This window comes from Convolutriloba macropyga, chromosome 8 (assembly GCF_964194025.1).
Source record: "Convolutriloba macropyga chromosome 8, txConMacr16.3, whole genome shotgun sequence".
NCBI lineage: Eukaryota > Metazoa > Xenacoelomorpha > Acoela > Convolutidae > Convolutriloba > Convolutriloba macropyga.
The window spans coordinates 66,830,273-66,852,401 of NC_134475.1; the positions used below are offsets into that span (position 1 = coordinate 66,830,273).

General features: G+C 31.7%; 1 protein-coding gene across 1 annotated transcript in view; it reads right to left on the reverse strand.

Annotated features, from left to right (window-relative positions):
- Nucleotides 1-22,129, reverse strand: part of LOC142344289 (uncharacterized) — a 46,140-nt gene that overhangs the window by 3,936 nt on the left and 20,075 nt on the right. The window contains exon 2 of the mRNA XM_075395874.1: nt 278-2,107. Coding sequence (XP_075251989.1) covers nt 278-1,973 — 1,696 coding nt within the window. The 5' untranslated portion in view covers nt 1,974-2,107. The remainder of the gene's footprint in view (nt 1-277; nt 2,108-22,129) is intronic.

The following is a 22,129-nucleotide window of genomic DNA, read 5'->3' on the forward strand; positions in this document are numbered from 1 at the left end:
TACCTTTTAAGAAAATGAAGACACTTTTTCAATTCCACTAATCATATTTTGCTCCATTCTTGTTTTTGTTATGGTGCATTAAAGATTTCCCCTCAATTTTTTTGCGATCAAAAATAATTATTTTCTTCAATTGAGCTACCGGTTTTTTTAAAAAAATTTTGGCTGTGATTAAAAATAAGTTGTATATGCCGAAAAGGAATCCTCTCCATTTGAGTTTTTTCAGTAGTTTGTTCTTGTAACAACTGAGTACAAAGATATAATAAAATATGATCACCACCTGAGGAAACGTGAGATCGCGACACGTAGATGTACACACCATGAATGAAGTCACCAATTTCCTCCTGCTTACAAAACCATAATAGGAAAAACAGCGACAAAATTGGGAAGCTAATGACTCCGATGCCAAGTGGAACGTTGAAGAAGATTCTTATAAGCTCTTCACTTAGCGACCCAATGATTGCCAACAGAAACGCGATAACTGGGAAAACTTTCGATTTGTGCTGCGACTGCTCTGAGTTGAAATGAATACCGTGCAGTAGAGCATAGCCGGGTGTAGTCACAAACCAAATAGGAAAGAAGCGCGAGTATGGAATCTGGCATGCAAAACCAGCGTAGTGCCAGTGCCACTTAAATGTATAGGGGTTCGTGTCAGGTGTAGAATGGGGCTCAAAACTGCTAAAATTTATCGATGAGTTTTGATATTCGAAGCCCTGATTGACCTGAAATACTGACTCCCCGTACGTGTAGTAGAAATCTAGAAATGGCTTGGATTGTTTGTATTCGTGCAAATTGCTGGTGTACCATAATGTGCGAAAGAGTTGATCCACTACAATGCAACTACATTCAAACAACGCCACTTCCACAAAACTTCTGAACGTGATATGAGACAGCAGCGCTACTACGATCATGATGTTAACAAGAAACCAAAATGGAAGTATCTTGATACACATGTTCAGCAATTGATCGTTAAATTTGAAGGCTGACTCGTCTCTCAGTAACAGAATTATTAGACTGGCCAATGAACCGATTGTGGTGGTAATAACAATGAAGGCAACTTGATAAGACTTCTTCTTGAAGTAAACACACCTGTTCTGTAGTTTCATGGGAATCCGTGCAATCAGGAACATGAAGGCAGTCGCACTGCTTACGCCGTGACCAAGGTAGAAGAAAAATTGCATTGGATTAGAGACTGTGGCTGCCAATATTGATAATATAATTAGAAATAAAATACTAAAAAACACTGCTAATTTATTAAACCGAGCAATGTATACGGAAAACTCGATGCGTCGATTAATCCTACTACAATCAATAAATTGATCGAGGGAGTATACAATATGTCTCCGGTCTATCCTTTTGATCAATATAACTGCAATCAGAATTAATATGACGATGCACTCCATTCCTATTGTGCTGTACAGATCATACATAAATGTACCTTGTTTATTCAGATCTATAACAGAAGTTGTTATTGTCACGTTATCGAAGTCAACCGGAAGATATTCGAGTAAATTCTGCAACTTTTTGCTGATAACATCGTTGAGACAGGGAGTATTGGTCCGTAAGAAAATCCAAGGAATTGTGTCTTTGTTTGAATCCAACACATCACCAGTAAGTCGTATGATGTCCTTGTATGTCGAGTTCGCTAGGCCATAAAAAGTCAGAATTCCGGAGAAGTGTAAATAATCTTGCTCAAAAAGATTGTAATCTGGTACAAAATTGTCGCTTTGTAAATCGTAGGAGACGATTTTTGATCCAGTGTACCAGCACTTAAAGCAGTTGGTTTTTGCTACTATTTCGTTGGAAAAAAGTGTGAGTGTCGGTGAGTGGTAAACCAATGACTCCTGATTTCGTACATAACATAAGTCACAGAAGGTGTAGCGCTCGTTACCGACACGAATTACCGACTCACAGACAGCCCAATTAACGGCACAGGTACCAGTAAAACAGAATAAAATGGCAAATTGAAAAAGCATCGTATACGGCTCGTTAAGCAGTCAGAACTGGTTGAAAAGTCCTAAGATACCACAGCGAATAAACAATGGCGCCACAATTATGCAGTAATTGTTGCTTATTTGTGCACCGTATTTCACCGAGAATTTGCTCACTTCTAAATACACTAAACAGTTTGCACTAACCGCAGTCAGAAAGACATTTTCACAATTATGAACTTCGGATCTATCTCCTCCTTAGTAGATATTACTAACGATTACTATGATACTATAATAAGTCAATTTTCACTATCAAAGTACTTTACTGGTAAAAACCAATACTGGTAAACATTTTAAGCTATCATTTATAAAAACATAAAACCGACTAATGTCGGAAGAGTTGCTCTCGAACGACAGGCGAGGCAATTTAATTCAGAGGCCGTAGCTTAGATAAATTTTCTTTATGGGTGCAAAAATAGGTAACCACGCCGGTATTTGAACCAAGGACCTCCCAATCCCTCATCAGAAGCACTGCCCACTCGACTATCGGTCCCTACTTGTTGCTATGCTGCAATAGATTTCATATTAGCCATAAGCTTTAATTCGGAGTGAGAGCAATAGAGGTCACTCAAAAATGAAGAACGAAAGCGTGAAAAAGTCACTTGAGAAGTCAAGGAATGTCCTAAAAGAAAACTGCAAACACGGTCCAGCAAAAAATTGCATAAAAAAGAACAACACGTTTACAATAATTGCTACGAACTTTGTTCGAGAGCGATTAACCATAGAAAAATTGGACTTTAGGCTCTCTTATTAATGTGTACTTATTTTTTGCCTTGTTTCAGGCACAATTCTTCTTAACATGTGGCTGTGCGACAAAAAGCCACTACGTCGTAGTCATTTCATTTTCTGTCAAGTTTTTACCTCTTTGCGGCAAACATCAACGTGTTCGTGAATTAGGCAATTTATTGCAAATAGGTGTCATGTGATACATTTTTTTGCACATTTTGAACTTTTCTAAATTTTCTCAGAGTCCCGGACCACATAGTGCAAGTATAACATCTGAACAAATTTCAGGTTTTTTGCTTCAAAACCAGAGAAACCTACTTCCTAAGGAAGTGTCTTATAGTGTTTGGAAGTGTTTGCTTTTCCTAGTTGAAAAATACTTCCTATATCTTCAACCTAGACCATTCATCCTCTATTTGTTATTTCCACTTGGGGAAAATAAAGCTTGGCAAAAAATCTAAGCCCTCTAACACTGTAAGGCTATCGAAGGACAACTTGCCAAGATAAACCAGTTAAAACAACTTCTTTCTGAAACAAAGCAGAGCAAACACCACAAGCTTAGCGAAAAAACATTTCATTAGCAAGCAAGCACTAACACTCCAAAAATTAACAAAAACGGAAACACAATTTATAGTTTCAACAAATCTGAGACCAACGCGAACTCAATTTGCTAGTTTGATGAGAGATGACAATCAAAACCAAATATTCTGAGAGCTGAGAAACGCCAATAACTTTTTTGTCCAGTTCGATGGCCAAATATCAAGAGTGTCTTATAGAAAATATAAAACCAACAGCTGCCTTTTCCCAGCACTATCGTAAACGCAAGAATTACTCAACTTCAATTCGAAACCAGATTTGCAATAGCTAATTTGCATCAAATCATTAGGAAAATGTAGTAACAGAGGAGCTAGTCAGTAACAAGGTGGCGAACTTTATTGAGGTCCAACGGGTTTTAGAGCAGTAAGCCAACGTTAAACAGTTCTTCAATTGCTATCAATTTAGCCATTTAGAAGACAAATGTAACGGCGAATTGAAACGCCTTTGATGTACAGGCCCACCAGAGCGTGGAAACTGTGAAAAAGAAGCTAATAATTGAAGGCATGAGAAATCTGTGGAAACTACCAAGCTATTGCCTAAAGAGTTTGTCCCGCACGTTAAAGAGATTTAACTTAAGCAGAACAATTTTTATAAAATTAAAGTACCCACATGCAATTGGAAAGAAAATTTTAGAGACTCCACCTGTCGAATGAACGACCACAACAGCAAATACTGTTTAACTAAGGATTCCAAAATTACCAAGTTCAACAGTTAATTACATTCATATTCCAACGCAATGTAATTTAGTGATATAATTAGCATTTTCAACAAAATTACATCCTCAATAGGTTAAGAAGGAATAGATGGGTAAAAGTTTAAAAAAAATGCCTGCAACATGCAGAGTGATAGTCTAATAGGAAAAAAAGATTCAATCTAACAGCCAACGTGACTAAAAAAGAACAAACTTAAAAAATGGAAATTTCTTTTTACAGCAAACAAAATCTATTTTTATTCTAGACACAAAATTTTACAATGGGTGTTTAAATTGTCAGATGTACTCCATTATTGAAAACTAAATTGTCTCAACAGAAGCAAAAATCAGCTGTAATTACGGGTATTTTATAATAGCAGTGAATGTGGAAATTGCAATGAAACTGAAACCAATGATAAGAACAGAAAGAGTTGCCACTAAGCACTGGGAAAACTAGTTTTGATACAATTTCCGGTATAAACCCGACTTAAAATTATGTATTACAGGAGAAGGCAAGCTAATCATTTCAACTGAGAAATGATTTGTCAGCTGAACAAATTAAGTGCGAAATGATAAGAAGAAATACTAAGTAAGCGAGTCTTTGAAATAACTTCAGTACAAAACGGATGCAGAGGGCAGAAAATTTAACTTAAAAAAATTCAAATGGCAAAATGGAAAAATTTTCCCTTTGGACTGAGATGCTCAAAAATTTCTCAGTCCAAATTTTTCAATTCAAAAATTTCTCAGTTCAAAATTTCTCAGTTTCTCAAAAATCAGCAGCAATTCAACACCTGAGCTAAATAAAATTAGCTTTCATTACAGAAGGCCTGCCCAAGACGCATTCAGTTTTTGTCTTTTGATCATTAGCTCAGTTTTTAACTCTAGTGTTTGTTTCATGTCCATGGAGATTGGGGATTCACATTGCTTCCAAAAACTTTCAAAAAATTTAAACGCAAAAAAAATTCAAACGCAAATTCTGAGACCTGAAATAGCATGAAAGTTCTGCGAAACAATGGTTAAAAAATTCACTTCAAACAAAATAATATTGCAAGACTCAAAGTTCACATGGAGCATATAGATGTACAACTAATAATAAACATCGAATTTGATCGGATATGTCTGTCTTGAATGAGAAACAAAGTGTTTTGTTAGCTGGGAGATCATGGCCTATTAAATAATTCTGCAAAATCGGAATAGGAAATTAAATTTTGTAGGGTAAACTGAATCTTGTTGCAAGGAATCGTTTAGGTTAAGATCAAAAATGCAACAGGAAACACCATTTCGCCAAAACTGGTGTTCGCCATAGGAGTTTTGTTGTTGTGATAACTTACCGGAGTTTTCCTCAAACATAGCAGACGCTAGACGACTTCACATTGTCGAATAAATCAGGTTATTATCAATTAATACAAGCTTCAGTCATTCAACGACAATCAATAATGACTTAAAGAAATCATTTTCTCCTAGAAACCATTGAAAGTTCTTGTTTAATAAACTTGACTGTTGATGTTCTTACAAGAAAATTAAAATTATCTTACTTCACTAGGCAGCCGTACATTGCTAATTGTTTAATGATTAAAGAGAAATCTCAAGTCGTGGTAATCGTTACAAAAACCTGAAAAAGGATGATGATCTATTTGAATGCGGGAGATAATCAGAGTACAAATTGTCAGCTAAACTAGTTAAATCAGCTCAAATTCCTACGTGATCATAATATGAACCTGAGTGAAAAGAGATTGGAGTTTTTTCTATGCTTCCTTAAAAGTAAATCCTATGTTAACTCTAGATGCAAAGAGCTCAAAATGTTTTTGCCTTGTCACAAGTGCTTCCAACAATTTTATTTTTCTGCAGTTTTTCATCGCAATTGGGAAAAAACACTAAGCCATGCAATAGGAGGCAAGATAGAGTCATTCACATTTTGAGTTTTGTTTTCGCTTCTTGAACAAAGTGAAACATAAGAACAAATCAATGTAAAGACCGCTCATTGAAAGACATTCGCCGTTGCGAGAAATGTCCCCAAAAGAATACCGTAAAATTAAAGACGAATAAAGACCTAATCTGATCATTCGGCAAAAAATGACTGTTTTACAGAACATCAGACCTCATTTATTTAAAGTATCAATCCTAAGCACTTATATTTTATGAAAACTCGAAAAAACCGAAGGATAAAAAGTTTCACATGTTGGTAAAGAAAAATTGTACACCCATTGATTTCGGGAATACAAACCTCGAGGAGCCAAGAACCCAGCTAACATCTTTTCCTCATATCCACAAATCTGGCTATTGACACTTGAATAGCGAGCAAAGTGGAACTAACTTAAAAAAAAATTATTGGTTGTTTTGTAAAACGTTACTTTTATGATATCTATGTATATATTTAGTCCAAAGCCTTGTATAAGAGGAACTTAAGTCCTCGCAGTTTTCATTATTGTCGTAGGAACTTAAAGTTTTTATCGCAATTCGTTGCCCTTTAACCTTTACAAAAATATCACCTTAATCACTCGATTAACCAATTAGATTACAAACTGTAACGATGAGAAGTTGTCTCAGGTTTAGACTAAAGTTGATACCTTTTCAGTTTTTGCTTGTTAAACTTTGCTAGACATTAAAACTTTATTCGAATTCATTAATTAGTCAATCGTTCTGAAACGTAGTTAGCAAAAGTACTATAATTCACAGAAGTGTTAACACCTTCAGTACAAGATTGAACATAGTTTGTCGCCGAGGCAATTCTTAACTTTAATCAACTTAATTTAAAGTCATCAAAAACAACCCAGCGGCCAGTAATTTTGAAGAGATTTTTAGTCATCTGGAATTAAATGATGAAACAGGCTGTCGTAAAACTTGAGAACAAGGCTAGGAAACTTGAGTCCAGCTGAGATGTTTAAGCAGCCGCAACATTTGAACCAGCGAGCCAGACATCAACGATACGAACAGTACTGAATCTTCGATTTTTTTGGCTCACCAGAGGTACGCATCCTAGGTGGCTAGTAAGAGTTCCAATAGAAACTGGCAGGCAGTTGATTGGAAGGCAAGGACTGAAAGCTCAGGATTTCGGCGAGAAAGCAAGCTGACTTGATCAGGTTTTTTTCACGAAACTTTATGGAATTGGAAGGCTGCCGGACACTGAGAAAATTAATGACAGCAAAAAATTCATATCAATGATTTGTCGAGACTCACGGTAACTTAGGGATTAACAAACAGAAGCAGAGGTTTTTGTCGAGAGCGGCTTTTTTTAAAGGACCAATAAGAAAATAACCGACCAGTGTGTGTGGGTGTAATGGGTGGATGGCTGTCTGGTAATATTAAGATCCATGGGATGTCTTGAAGCACCCAATTTAGAAAAGGATACTTTTTGATAGCCGCCCTCATCTTCTTAGCCGGCTATTATAGCGCTCCTAATTTTTACAAAGAATTTTAATTGTATTTGGGCGCTGTTTTTGCTCACACAAGATCTGTTCACACATTTTCATGATTTTTGAAGTCAAATTGGAGTAGTGATTTTGGTCACGCCGAAACAGGAAATGGAGTGAAAAATCGAGTGGTTTTGCGACGCGAGTTTTTTTGCTCTAATTTTAATGTAGAGTAAGAAAAAGGTGTTTAAACAAAAATTTGGTTTCTCGGTAGTGGTTTTTTTGTTCACATGCGGCAATTTCACTTTGATATTTACTGTTTTTTCGGTTTTTTGGATCAGATTTTTTTAAATTGGTTTTCCCAATCAATTAACATCTTATTCTAGACCTAGTTTTTTTGTTTGAATTAAATTTTCATTTCTCGCTAGTGGTTTCTTGGTTCACATGCGGCATTTTGACATTGATTTTCTGTTTTTTCTTATTTTTTTTATCCGATTTTTTAAAAAATGGTTTTCTCAATTCACTCATAGTCCATTCTAGGTCTAGCTTTTGTGTTTAGTCAGTGAAAATTCGTTGAATTGTTCGTCAGGACTTGTACTGCTATGTTTTTTACTTCTTCGAACAAAAAAATGTTTCGCTTTACCTCATTTTGCCGTTTTTTCAATATTTTGCGTGCAATCTTTTTGACTTCTCTAGGTTAGCTTCTCTCTTCTCTCATTCTGCTAAAAGTGATTTTGAACATCAGTTCCTCATCAAAGTAATTCAAAATGATCAGAGTCAGTATAAAAAATTGAAGTCAGAAATAGAAACGGGATAAACTCATAAAGCCCAATTTTAGATGCCCGCTTTTTGAACGCCGTTCCTATGAGTCTTAGTTACCATCTCCTATGCTTATTCGTATTGATAGTATTCCCTGTGCCCTCTCTAAGAAACAGAAGTATGTTCAACTACGAAACACCATCAAAATAAATCAGACTTAAATTTTTTTAAAATTTTTTTTCCAATATCTGCTATTCTGTCAATCCCAAACATGCTTATTGGAATCAACGGTGTCCAGTTTCCGGCAATCTGCCGGGTATGTTTTTGACTTTTGCCTTTTTCAGAACATATTTCTGAAATTTGGTTTGTCCCTGTGTTGTTTTTTTTGTAATCACAAAAGATGTCTTCTAGGGGTTTGATTCAAACTTTATTGGCACTGAAAATGTTGGTGCAAAAACACACTACCGAATTGAAGCCTAACTTTGCACAATCAGACATTTACTGTTCCATACTCCCTATATGGAAAAAATAAATCACAGGAAGAAACGGCAAAATTTTTGTATTTTATGTTTACATAATCACACCGAAACTTTTACTAATTCCATTAGCTTTTACGTTACAACTGTTAAAAACTGTTTCCAAGTTAAGAACTGAACTGAATTTAACGGGAGATAAAATTATAATAGTTTGTCTGTGACAAAAGTTTCCCAGTATGCTTGCAATTATCTGATCGAAAAGTTCACTATCATCTGTCACAATGAAATTGATAACAATTGATGATGTTCGAAGAATGACTGGCAAAGACCAAGTTTGCATTTTTGCAAACAACGTTTAAATAAGCATGAATACGCCAACAAAAACTGATTCCTACCTAAATAAAAAGAAAAAAACGAGACTTTTGTTCGTTGATTTTTGAAGAAATGCTAGTTCAGAAGATTTGAACAAGTGTGTCCAAAAAGCGCATCATTTAGAAAGAAATTGTAAGTCCGCATACAAAAGAATTGATGCAAAATTATGAAGCAAAAAGCCCTTAATTTTTTCAGTTGTTATAGAATCGCTGAAGAAAAACTGATGATTTCTATACAAAACAAAGTATGTAAATTTGAATTTTAAATTGTCGGCACTTAAATTGACGTGTTTTCAAAAACATCGATGTCAACGTCAGTAGTGGATAAAACAAGGGATTCAACCACCAGTAAAATTGTCCCTTTCTCCTAACGCTAATCGCGCATGTCGAATCGGGCCAAATTTTACTGTTTGTTGAATCCCTTGTTTTATCCACTACTATATATTAGCTCTATATTCACTTCTTTTATATTTTAAATCGATCATTTCTTGTCTCACTTAGTGCAAACCACTAGTACAGAGTTAAGCTGGTAATTAACCATTATCAGACGCATAGTTCGGGTTCTATCCTCACTGACTCCAGTGGACGTCCCCAGATACTAGAATAAAACTAGTGAGACCGTGTAAAAAGCACGTAAAACCAACTTGCGAAATCTGTGAAGCCACTTCGTGGATGAGTTGAAAAAAAAAGAAAACTTGAACAAAAATTGATAGAATTATTAAAATAAAAAAAAATTTTAAATATCTCCTAATCAATATTTAATCAATCTAAAACTAAAACTTTCTGTCTCACTTGGTGTAGTGGTTAAATCAACGAGTCTAGTTAAGTTGCTTTAGCAAACGGAAGGTTTGGGGTTCCTTCCTCACTGACTCCAGCGAACGTCCCCCGACTTTGAAGAATTGCAATAAAACTAAGTGAGATAAAAAAACCAAGTTCCCAGTTCTTAAAAAGGATGATCCCTGCTGTGAGACTGTATATGGGTCACACTGTGATGGGTATACAGTCAAAAACACTGAGATCGGTGGAAACACAGTGATTAGTGTTTTTCTATGTCTTCTTGAATATTATACTTATAAACATGCTCTCTGCATTGATTTCTAGTATGACCATATCTATATCTATGAAGATAAATACATAGTCTACATTTCCTAATTCTAAATCTATATACTGATATATGTTTATAAACATTACACATACTACACGTTAGATATTGATCAGGATCAGAATAATGATATCCCAAATGTTCTATATAATCTTTAACCTTAATCATATTTTTACATACAAAACAAAGAATATTCTAATTCTTTACAATTATTACAACATTCTTTCCAAGGTTTATTTATGCATTTATTGCATTTCATTTTCATTTTTCAAAAAATTAATTTTTTGATTATTTCCCTAAACAAATAGATCATGTCTCAATCACCTAATACTAGAGTCATAAATTTCTGCGATGTCTGTAATCTATCCTCTGAAACAAAGAAGGGTTTATATAGGCATCAATCATACGATCTCAAACATAAGGAACTATTGGAGAAAATGTTTGAGTCTGAAGAAGAGGAAATTTCGGAGAGGGTGTATAATTTGGATGAAGATGATTATATTATTAAAACTAAACCAGCCACCAAACCTAAAACTAAAACTGAAGAGGATATCTACACCAGAATTAGGTATGAATGTAAAGAATGTCATGAAGAATTTAGAAGTGAAGTAGCTCTAACTTCTCATTCATATAGTCACAATCGCATGTATCTAGAAAACACGGAAGACTTCGATATAAACTCAAGTCAGAACATGAGAGAATTTTATATTACTGATAAAGGTGGAAATTACATTGAAGATATAGATGAAGCAACTAATTACTCTTTAGAAGAAATTAAAAACTGTTACCAGTTTCGTAAGGTTAAGAGTTTTAAATATAAGATCACGGCTGAATGTGATTATAAGAAGAGAACCAAAGAAGAAGTTAAAACTACTAAAATATTTTTCAATACTGATTATATTAATAATAATGCAATATATGAATATGGTGACTTCAATCGGTGGCTAGATTTCGAAAAGGAAATATATGATGGTTATGATTATGATTTTGAGTTTCTTGGAATAAGAAGTATTCAGTTAAACATTGAACCAACTAAAGCATCTATTGGTAGTTATATAGATTTACCTCCTGATCTCAAAAAATCTAAATCGATAATAAATATACGTAGTTATAAATACAATTGCTTACAACTAACTATAACTGCTTGGCTACATCCCGCCCCACACCATGCAACTCGAGAAAGTAAATATGTAGATAAACTAATTGAACCAAGACAACAACATGAAGATGATTTTGCTTATATAATAAGAATACAGAAATTGTATAATATTAATATTTGGATATACACACCTTGTGGTAATGGTAAAATAGAATCGTTTAAACAAGTGGATGATTTTAATAAAGATAGAAAAGATGTAAGAATACTAGTTTGGAGTAATGGTCAAATAGAACACTGTGCCCTAATAAAAAATATAGAAACCTTGTTAGAACGGCCAAATAAAAACAACATTAAATATTATTATTGTCATAGGTGTACCTATTGGTTTAACTCACAAATTAAAAATGATAAACACAAATGCAACAACTCATTCAAACCAGAGATTGTTTGTCCTAAGAAAAAACATATTACTTTTACAAATGAACACAAACGTCAGAAAATAAAAAAAATTATAACTGCCGATATAGAATGTTGCATTACCGATGTCACAACTAATGACTGTAAACATGTATTAGCTGAACATATTCCAATAGCTGTGGGTTACACCTGGCAAGGTAACTTCAAACACTACTTCGGTCTAGGCTGCATCAAAAGATTTGCTAGAGATCTGTTAGAAATAGAAACTGAGAATAATTTCAAACATAATGAAAAGATGATATTCACAGAAGAAGATAAAATATATCATGAAACTAATAACACTTGTCATATCTGCAGTAAAACATGTATTAATAAAGTAAGAGATCATTGCCATGAAACTGGTAAATATAGAGGAGCAGCATGTAAAATATGTAATCTAAGATACAAACAACAAAACTTCATTCCAGTAATAATCCATAATGGCTCTGGCTATGACTTCAATCTGCTATACAGTGAACTCTTCAAACAGAATAATGATAAAAGAAAAGTAGATAACATACCACTAGCTGCCGATAAGTCTAAGATGTTTAGCATTGGTTGTCTCCAATTCTTAGATAGTTATAACTTTCTAGCTAGGCCTCTAGATCAAATGGCAAAGATATATGGATGTAAACCAAAACATTATATTCATATGAATACTTTGGTTTGGATGATTACCAAGAAGCTATAGGTAATCTAAAAATAGAAGACTTTAAATCCTCTCTACATAATAAATTACCAACACAAGAAGAAGTAGATAACTTTAATAATGAAAACAGTCATAAGACTGGAAAAGATCTAACTATAGAGTATTTACAGAATGTTGTGGAAATATTAGACTATTGCATGAATGAATATGTTAAACTAAGCATGAAAGAATTCAAGCTCAATCCCCTACACTATGTAAGTCTCCCAGGTTATAGTTTTGATTGTTGGTTAATGTCAAGCGGTGTAACATTAGATACATTACAAGATAAACAAAAGCTAGATGATTTTGTTGGAGCAAAGAGAGGTGGTGTATGTGGAATAATGGGAGATAGATATATAAATAATCAGGGAACCTGCTTCGCAGATAGTAATACTAATACTAATGCTAATATTAATGATAATACTAATACTAATACTAATACTAATACTAGGACTAATACTAATACTAATACTAATATTAGTACTTATACTAATCAGGGAACCTGCTTGGCTAGCCACGAGCAAATCTCGTTCGCAGATACTAATGATAAAGTTATTAATAGAAATATATGGTACATAGACGCAAACAACCTATATGGTTATGCAATGATGCAAAAGTTACCTTATAAGGATTTTGAGTTTATTACTACTGCTACTCTAGATCCGCGAAGCGGTTTCCTCGATGTAATATTGAATACTCCAGATGATAGTGATCAAGGTTACTGTATAGTTTGTGATATTGATTATACTAATCAATGCAAAGAGAGAACAGAACAGTTAGCACTAATGCCTAATAAAAGAAAGATAAATGATAATGAATTGGGATACCGACAAAAAGAGAAAAGTAAAGCAAGATCAGGGAAACTGCTTCACAGATCCGAGAAATTAATCTTAGACCAAAACAACAAAACAGAATATAAGGTTCATTATAGGATGTTAAAGTTCTATGTTAAGATGGGAGTAAAAGTAACAAAAATACGTAGAGTAATTAAATTTAAACAAGATTATATATGTAGCGATTATATACAAAACAATACAAATAAAAGAGCAACAGCTAAAACTGAAGCAGAAAAGGATGTAAGGAAATTAATGAATAACTCATTATATGGAAGAATGTGCATGAATCCTCTACACTTCCTTCAAAGCAAGTTCTTGCATGATGAAGAAAAGATAATGAAAAGTGTAAGTAAACCAACATTTAAGAATATAACTAGAAATAGGGATTATAGCCAAATAGAATATATAAAGAAAAAAATAGAATATGATTCCCCAGTATATGCAGGTGTTACTATCTTAGAATTAAGTAAATTACACATGTACGATGTATTCTATAATACTCTACAACCATCCCTCAAAGATCTAACACTTCACTATATGGATACGGACAGTTTCGTATTAAGTTATAGTGAAGGTAAAGTTAGTGATGAGCATATGGACTTAAGTAATCTAGACATACCTATAAAAACTAATAATAAAGTTCCCGGCAAGTTTAAGCAAGAGCTGGGGATTAGGATTATTGAGGAATTTATAGCATTGTCCCCCAAAACATATAGCTTCAAAAATTATCCTAAAAACACTAAAGAAAAAGGAATAAAGAAGCATAATAATGCTAGGCACATAGGTTATTATGTTGCATTAATGAATAATACACAGAGAACAGTAGATGAATGTAGAATACAAAAAGTTGGTGATAACATGACAACAACAAAAACAAGTAAGATTAGTCTAAACACATTTGATGATAAAAGATTTTATGTAAATAAAATCAAAAGCTATCCTCATGATGAGAATCTATATCTATTCAAAAGAAATTTAAAAAAAATGATCCGCCAAGCATCATTAGATGGAGACAAAGACCTACTGGTTAATAGTATTCTAGAACTAACCATTAATGATGATAGAAAGTTAATTGAATTTGCTATTATATTATATAATGAGCTTTGTTAAATTTTATAACAAATAATTATAGACCTAATTCATTCATTACATCCATGTGGTTGGTAGTTAGTATATTATAAATCCTTATCTGAGCCATATATTTTTCCATAATGTCTCCCATGATTGTATTCTTATATAGTGTAGCTCCAGCTATTACATTTTTTTTATATTCTAGAAATTTTATTATCTTCTTAGCCCCATCTACATATTTAGAATAAGTTGAAATTATTAAATCATCATGATTTGGTTCCTTAATATGATCAATAAACTCATCTATAGTATTACAACGTCTTTTACAAGCTAAACATCTTTTTAGATTAAGAGAGAGGCTGTTTTCATTATCCTTTTTTAACTCTTATTATAATTTTTCAATACATATAAAATGACTAAACTAGATGAACTTATAGAATTAAACAATCTAGAAAAAAAAATAGAAAATAAACAATCGTAGAAGAAATAGATTAGAATATAAATTAAAACAACAAGAATATTATGTTGAAATAGAAGAGTTATTCGATCCTTTAACTAAAACTATCAGTGAAACTGCTTCGCAGATAAACGCAAACACTGAACGGAATCTAGCATTAGGTGAACAAACATTAAGAGCAATAGATTGGCAAAATTAAGAGTTAGATAAACAAACTAAGATGATCGAGCAAGCTGGTTCCCAGTTTAATGAAACTGCTTCCAAGAAAGGTGAAACTGCCTTGCAGATTGGTGAAACGTTAAAGGTGACTCAAGATATAGCACCAGTTTATGTTGATACAAAAACAGCCAACCTTCTTAATGACATGGGGGCTCAAACTAATCCTCAATTAAAATTAGAACTCGTAGATTTACCTAGTAGGAGATATAAAATGAATGGTGTTGATATAACTCTAGAGCAGGGTGCATTTTTAGTTAGGGATAATTTATATGAGTTTTCAGAAGGATTTACTGATTTTCTTACTAAATCAAATGTAACATATGATGATGAGGTTGAGGAAGATGAAAACAAATTTAAAAGGTTTTTAAAGGATTTTAGATATGATTTAGGAAAAGGGGATAAGAAAAGCGCTAGATATAGAACAATAAGACGTATAATGGGGGCAAAAGATGATGTATATGGTAAGGGATTAATTAGCAACCCAAATAATTTAGTAGAAAGACTAGAATTATTAATACTAGAAACAAAAGCTGGTCATGATGGGTTATATGATGAAATGCTAGATATATCTAAGCAACTATTATCTATGAATATTATTGATCAAGAGCAACTAGATAATTTTGTTTTTAATTATGGTAAGTGAGCAAGCTCACAATTTCGTTGATAGGTGAAACGTCCATCAGGAAACCTGCTTCGCAGATGACTATGTCCATAAATAAAACGTTAGAAAAACAACAACAACAACTAGCTAAAGAAGTATTCAGTCCTCATGTAACAAAATTTAAAAGACAAAGAATAATACCATTATATAAAGATGAAACATGGTCAGCTGATTTTATTGATAAGTCATCTCTAAGTAAATACAATAATAATTATAAGTTTGTATTAACAGTTATAGATATATTCACAAAATATGCATGGGCTATTCCTTTGAAGAATAAATCTGGTTTATCTATAACTAATTGTTTTGAAATAGTATTAAGTGAACATCCACAAGGTGGCTCTGAACCTAGAAAACCAGAAAAGTTATGGGTAGATAGAGGTAGTGAGTTTTACAATAAAACATTAAAATCTTTACTTAAAGAATATGGAACCGGCAAAGCCGCTTCAGGGATAGAGCTATATCTACTTATAGTGATTTAAAGGCTATGTTTATAGAGAGATTTAATAGAACATTATTACACATAATAAATAAACCAATGTTCATCAAGGGTGATGGTAATTGGGTTAATATATTAAATGATGCTGTTGTAACATATAACAATAACATTCATTCAACAATTAATATGACACCAGTTGATGCTTCTAATAATCCTGATAAAGTTAAATACTATGTTAATTCTACCAAAGCAACACCAAAATTTAAAGTTGGTGATTATGTTAGAAATGTAGATAAACGTAATATCTTCTCTAAAGGTTACATTTCTAATTGGAATAGAGAATTGTTAATGTTAATGAAGTTAATGAAGTTCTAAAAACACAACCAACAACTTATAAAGTAGGAGATATTAATGGTGAGATAATAGAAGGTAAATATTACGAACAGGAATTATTAAAATCTGAGTTTGATTTTGAATCTAATAATATAGTTTTAGAATAATTAAATATATTTCTTAACATAAATAATGACAAGAAACAGATTCAATCAGGCTAAACAGCAATCAACAACAACATCAACAAACAACTTAACATTAAGTAAGGCGCGTGGGTAATTCCTAGAAGATAATGATAATATTGATATGAAAGATACCTATAAAATTACAAATGTACATCCTCCGATAGATGAAAAAGATGTTAATAAAGAGTATTGTGACAATAACTTATTATCCTCTTCTAATAAAATAGACATTTTAAGTAGAAACTTAACTGAACTAAGAAAGGGTGACTTTGATAAAGTTACAACTAAAACATTACAACTAAATGAAACACAAGTTAATGAAGAACTAATTAATGAGTTTATTGAATCAACAAATGAAGTCAGAAATACTGTTAAGTTTTGCAATAAAGTTGCTGCAGATACTATCTCTAAATATAATCAATTAAAGCAAGAACTTGATAATAATAAGTTTAATCAGAATATAACTATGATACACTTAGATGAAATGTTTGCTAACGGTCTGAGAGAAATGAAAGAATACAATAAATCTCTTAGAGGTGTTATAGTACAATGTATAAATGCTATACTTTTACAAAGTAAGTTACTTGATAATAAAGAGAAAGGTAGACTTGAGATGCATCATAGTTTTAATCAAGAAGATATAATGAAAGAAATAGAAAGAATTTTTGCTAATGAAAATAAGCAAAGCAATGACCAATCCAACAGCACCGAGCGAGAGATTACTATATCCAGATTTGTCATCAGCATCAGAAAGAATAATCCGCGAAGCGGCTGAGAAACAGATCAGCAATGCTGCAAACGTTAATGAACAGTTGATAAACGAAAAGATTCAAGCTAATAATAAATTTAACAACAATATTAACATTATAAAAGATATTAGAAATTATTGTGAAACTGAAACTAATAACTATAATAGGAAGTTAAGTAGATATAAGAATGATATTAACATAGGTGAGTTAACAGAAATAGTATTATCATCAATAGCAACAACTGCAACATCAACATCAGTTTCATTAACAGGTATAGGATTAGCTTATTCTATACCAACAGCTTTTGCTACAGCAACTGTTTGTGGTTCATTATCAAAACCAATTAATACTAAAATTAGAAATAAAATTATAAAGTATTCACAAATGTATATTTTAAGTAAACAGTTTAGTGATAAGTTTAATAAACTATATACTAAATTAATAAATGATAATAAAATAGATAATGATGAGTATAATGAATTAGTTAAGGTATATGAGGATTAGAAGAAGAAATAAGAAAAATAAGTTGAGTATTTTTTTAGATTAAAGATATTAGTGCTTAGTAATAACAATGTTTTTAGTAATAATAATATTAGTATTAACATTTATCGATAAATATATAATCATAATCATAATCATAGTTAAAATCATAATCATAAACATAATATAATCATAATATAATCATAGCTATAATCATAATTTTAAACATAAAATAATCATAATTATAATCAAATAATTATCTTTTCTTTGTACCTAAGTATAACCCTCTACCTTTTTGTACTACCTTTATACCTTCACCAGTAGTTGCAAATTTAATTAAATCAGGTGTAGCCGCTAGAGCTGCTTTAGGGTTTCTAGATGCAGCTGCACTTCCTATTTTACATGCTATTTCTAATGCTCTTACTGGATTATTAGCTACTTTCTTTCCAAAGTTAACTGTAGCCCTACCAACACTTTTAAAGATATCTTTTAGTCCTTCTACTTCTATTGTTGCATCAGATACTGTCATTGATTTATTCCTTCTACATAAAACACAATTAACTTTTAACATCTTAGTTCTTTTTGAAGTAATAGCTCCTCTTATATTAACAGTACCACTATAATGTCTACCTCCAACACAATATGAATTAGTTTTGAATTTATTTAAAAGACTCATTTTTATATATAAAAAAAATGGAAGTTAAAAAGTATAATCCCTTTGTTGTTATTAAGCCCAAGCCCAAGCCTAAGCCCAAGCCTAAGCCCAAGGTTAAGCCCAAGCCCAAGCTTAAGCTTGAAGCTAGAGGCTTGGCTCTAGAGAATAAAAAGAAATTAGACATTATTTATGCTAAAGGTTTTGTTAATACTAATAAGAATTAGTTAGGTATTAACAAGAGTAACAATTAGAGCTGACTAGCTATAAATATAAGTTTATGGTTATGTGTAAGTAAAATTATAAAAATATAACAATAACTATATGATACCATAATTTTATTTATCGCTAGAGTTATATCTAAAATTATAATTAACGCTAGAGTTATATCTAAATTTATAATTATCGCTAGAGTTATATCTATGACTTAAATTATATCTATGACTTGAATTATATCAATGACTTAAATTATATCTATGATATTATAGACCTACGGTCATTAGTCTCTACGAGACTATATCAACCATCTTATTACCATCACTATTCACACTAATAACCTTTCTAGTTAATACTAATGCATGAAATATAACATCTGCAACTGCAGCACTAAATTTATAATTAAGTTGTATTGGTTGTGGACCTATATGATCACTTTGATATCTTGTATCGAATACAAATATTCTATAATTACTTTTGAATGTTCTATGATTTATATATGATTTTATATTATGTGGTAGCCCATTATAATCTTTATTAAAGCCAACAATCTCTTTAAAAGCCTCATTATAATTATTGGTGCCATAATTAATATTCATTCTGTCCTCGGGATAAAACTCACTATGAATCTTACAGTAACATTCAGTAACATTCATTACATCAAATGTACTTGCATCATGAGTTTGTTCATAAACATTATTATTTTCAAAACCAACTATTATATAATGCGGTCTTTCCATATCACTTTCCATACCAAGATCAAACAAGAAGTTAGTAGCATTGGGTACATTCTTATAAAATGTCTTTCTTTCATAATAGCTAAAGTCTACATTATTCTTTTTACTTAAACCCTTTTGCACAATAATTCTATTATCATTACTAGGATCAATACTAGGTACACACCATGATATATCTCTAATTTCTATATTACCATCATTAGCAACTGCACCAGGAGTAGCATTGATTACAATGATCTATATATTCAATAGTCCTACCACCTCTAATTTCAAGCTTAATTGAACTAAACAATGCCTTCATACCATAATTAACTAATGTGATATTAGCATCATTAGCAAATACACCACCAGCATCATCTGATACAACAAACTCTATCTCTAGATATGAATCACTCAAATTTAAGTGATTCTCTTCTCTATTGAGTATGATATTAATATTGGTATAAACCGTTTTCATTGTTGCTAGATTTTTAGGTCTATATTTTATAATCTTACTTTTTATTATAACCATAAGTTGCATCCAAATTAAAATCCATTTTTATTAGATAAAAAATGACAAACAACTTGATTTTATATGAACTACAAAATATACACGAAGCTTTAACTAAAACTAAAGAAGAGTATACACTTAACTTTAGAATGATAAAAACAACAGAAAAGTTTAACTTTAGTGAGCCTAAACTTAATACAACAAAATTAGGTTTAATTAGATTATCTGTTTATAATTCGGTGTTTAATGTGAATAGGAGAAATAATCAATTCTTATATGCTAGTACTGTTATAGAAGATGATGAAGCTTTAGCTCGGGCTCTTAGCTCTGACCCTAACCATAACCCTATCTCTACCTCAAGCCCAAACATTACATCTATACTCAATTATAATTAAAAAGGAATCCCGTTGCTATATTCAACTATTACACCGGGAGCATATGAGTTAACTGACATAGCAGAATTAATAAAAGAAGAAACTGATGGTAATGTTATAATAGAACCTGATAAGAATACGATGAAATGTTTAATGGAAATAAAACAAGGAGCAATCAGCTTTGATATAGAAAACTCACTAGCCTCATTACTAGGATTTAGAAAAATAATTTATAAAAAAGGTAGATATAAATCTCAGAAAATTATTGATATTATGGGTTTCAATAATATTAACATTCATTGCAATATTACATCTGGAGCTAAAGATATTGGTAAAGATACATATATATTATATACTTTTAATCTAACAGAAACACCAGGTTACTTGATAAATATTATACCAACTAATATCTTATATCAAAATGCAACTAAATATAGAATAGAATATATAGAGTTTCATATTAAAGATGAGCATGGAAGACCTATAGACTTTAATGGTGATGTATTAAATTTTACTTTACATTTGATTTAGACTTATACTTGTACTTAGATTTAGACTTACACTTAAACTAAACTACAAAACTCTCCGATCCCAATTAATTCTTAGTTTTACCATTAATATTTTTATTTTTAGTTATATCAATGACAATATAATTGTGAGGCTCTTTCCATACCTTATTACATATATTAGCAAAATCATTATAACTAAGTTCAACATTATTAAAGAAATCTTGATATATAGATATGAGGACTTTACCTCTCTGTTCAAATAATATAAATAGATTACAGTTCTCTCTAACACTCTGCCTATCCAGAGAGAACAGGTTTTGATTAAGATATATCATATTGCAATTATTATGTCTACCTCTACAAAGTATTCATTAATAACTGGTTCTTTGGCTCTAACATCATCAAATATCATTAGTTTCTTTAAGTCTTTGGGTAGTTTATCAGCAGATGGTAAATCTTTTATATCTTTAGTAAATTCAACATCTGCTTTTGGGTTTATTCTTTCTATACCATGATACTGATCACCAGTAGGTCCAATGATGCATAGCTTATCAAAGTATATACTACCTAGAATTAGTTTTTTTAATAAGAATATCTTACCACATTCACTAGGACCAGATATTATACATCTAAAGTTTTCTGGGAATGCGGCTTCAGTAATTATATCATCATCATTTAACCATGAACATAGATCGTCATTTATGTTTACAGATATCGGTGAATTTGCAAACGAACTTCGCTCGTGGTTAACCAAACATCTCTGTTGAACCGCTTCACGGATATTATTAGTAGGACTATTACTAATGCTATGTTTATTGCTATTCCTATTAGATTTACTCCTTTGATATTTTTCATCAAATAGAGCTGCGAAGCAGGTTCCCTGATATATAAAATTATCATTATCATTATCATTATCGTTATCATTATCATTATCATTATCATTATCATTAACATTATCACTAACATTATCATTATCATTATCATTATCATTATCATTAACATTATCATTATTAGCAAAGCTACTTCGTAGATCATAATCATTATCATTATCATTATAATTATCATTATCAATGACATTATCCTTATCATTAACATTATCATTATCATTAATATTATCATTATCATTATCATCTGCGAAGCAGGTTGGCATGCCACGGACGGAGTCCGTTCCCTGATTCACATTACAACTTAAACAAAAACACTCATTATATATTCCTGGATATTTACATTGATTAACTAGAAAAAGCACGTTTAATTCTAAATCCTCTATCAATAAGATAGATCATATATAAACAATAAGCCCCACAATAAGATTCATCAAATTGTTGTATTCTCTCATTAAAGCCTAGATCAACATATTCTTCTAAAAATAAAGGTGGAATTTCTACACCAAAACTATCAAAGTAATATGTTGGACCACT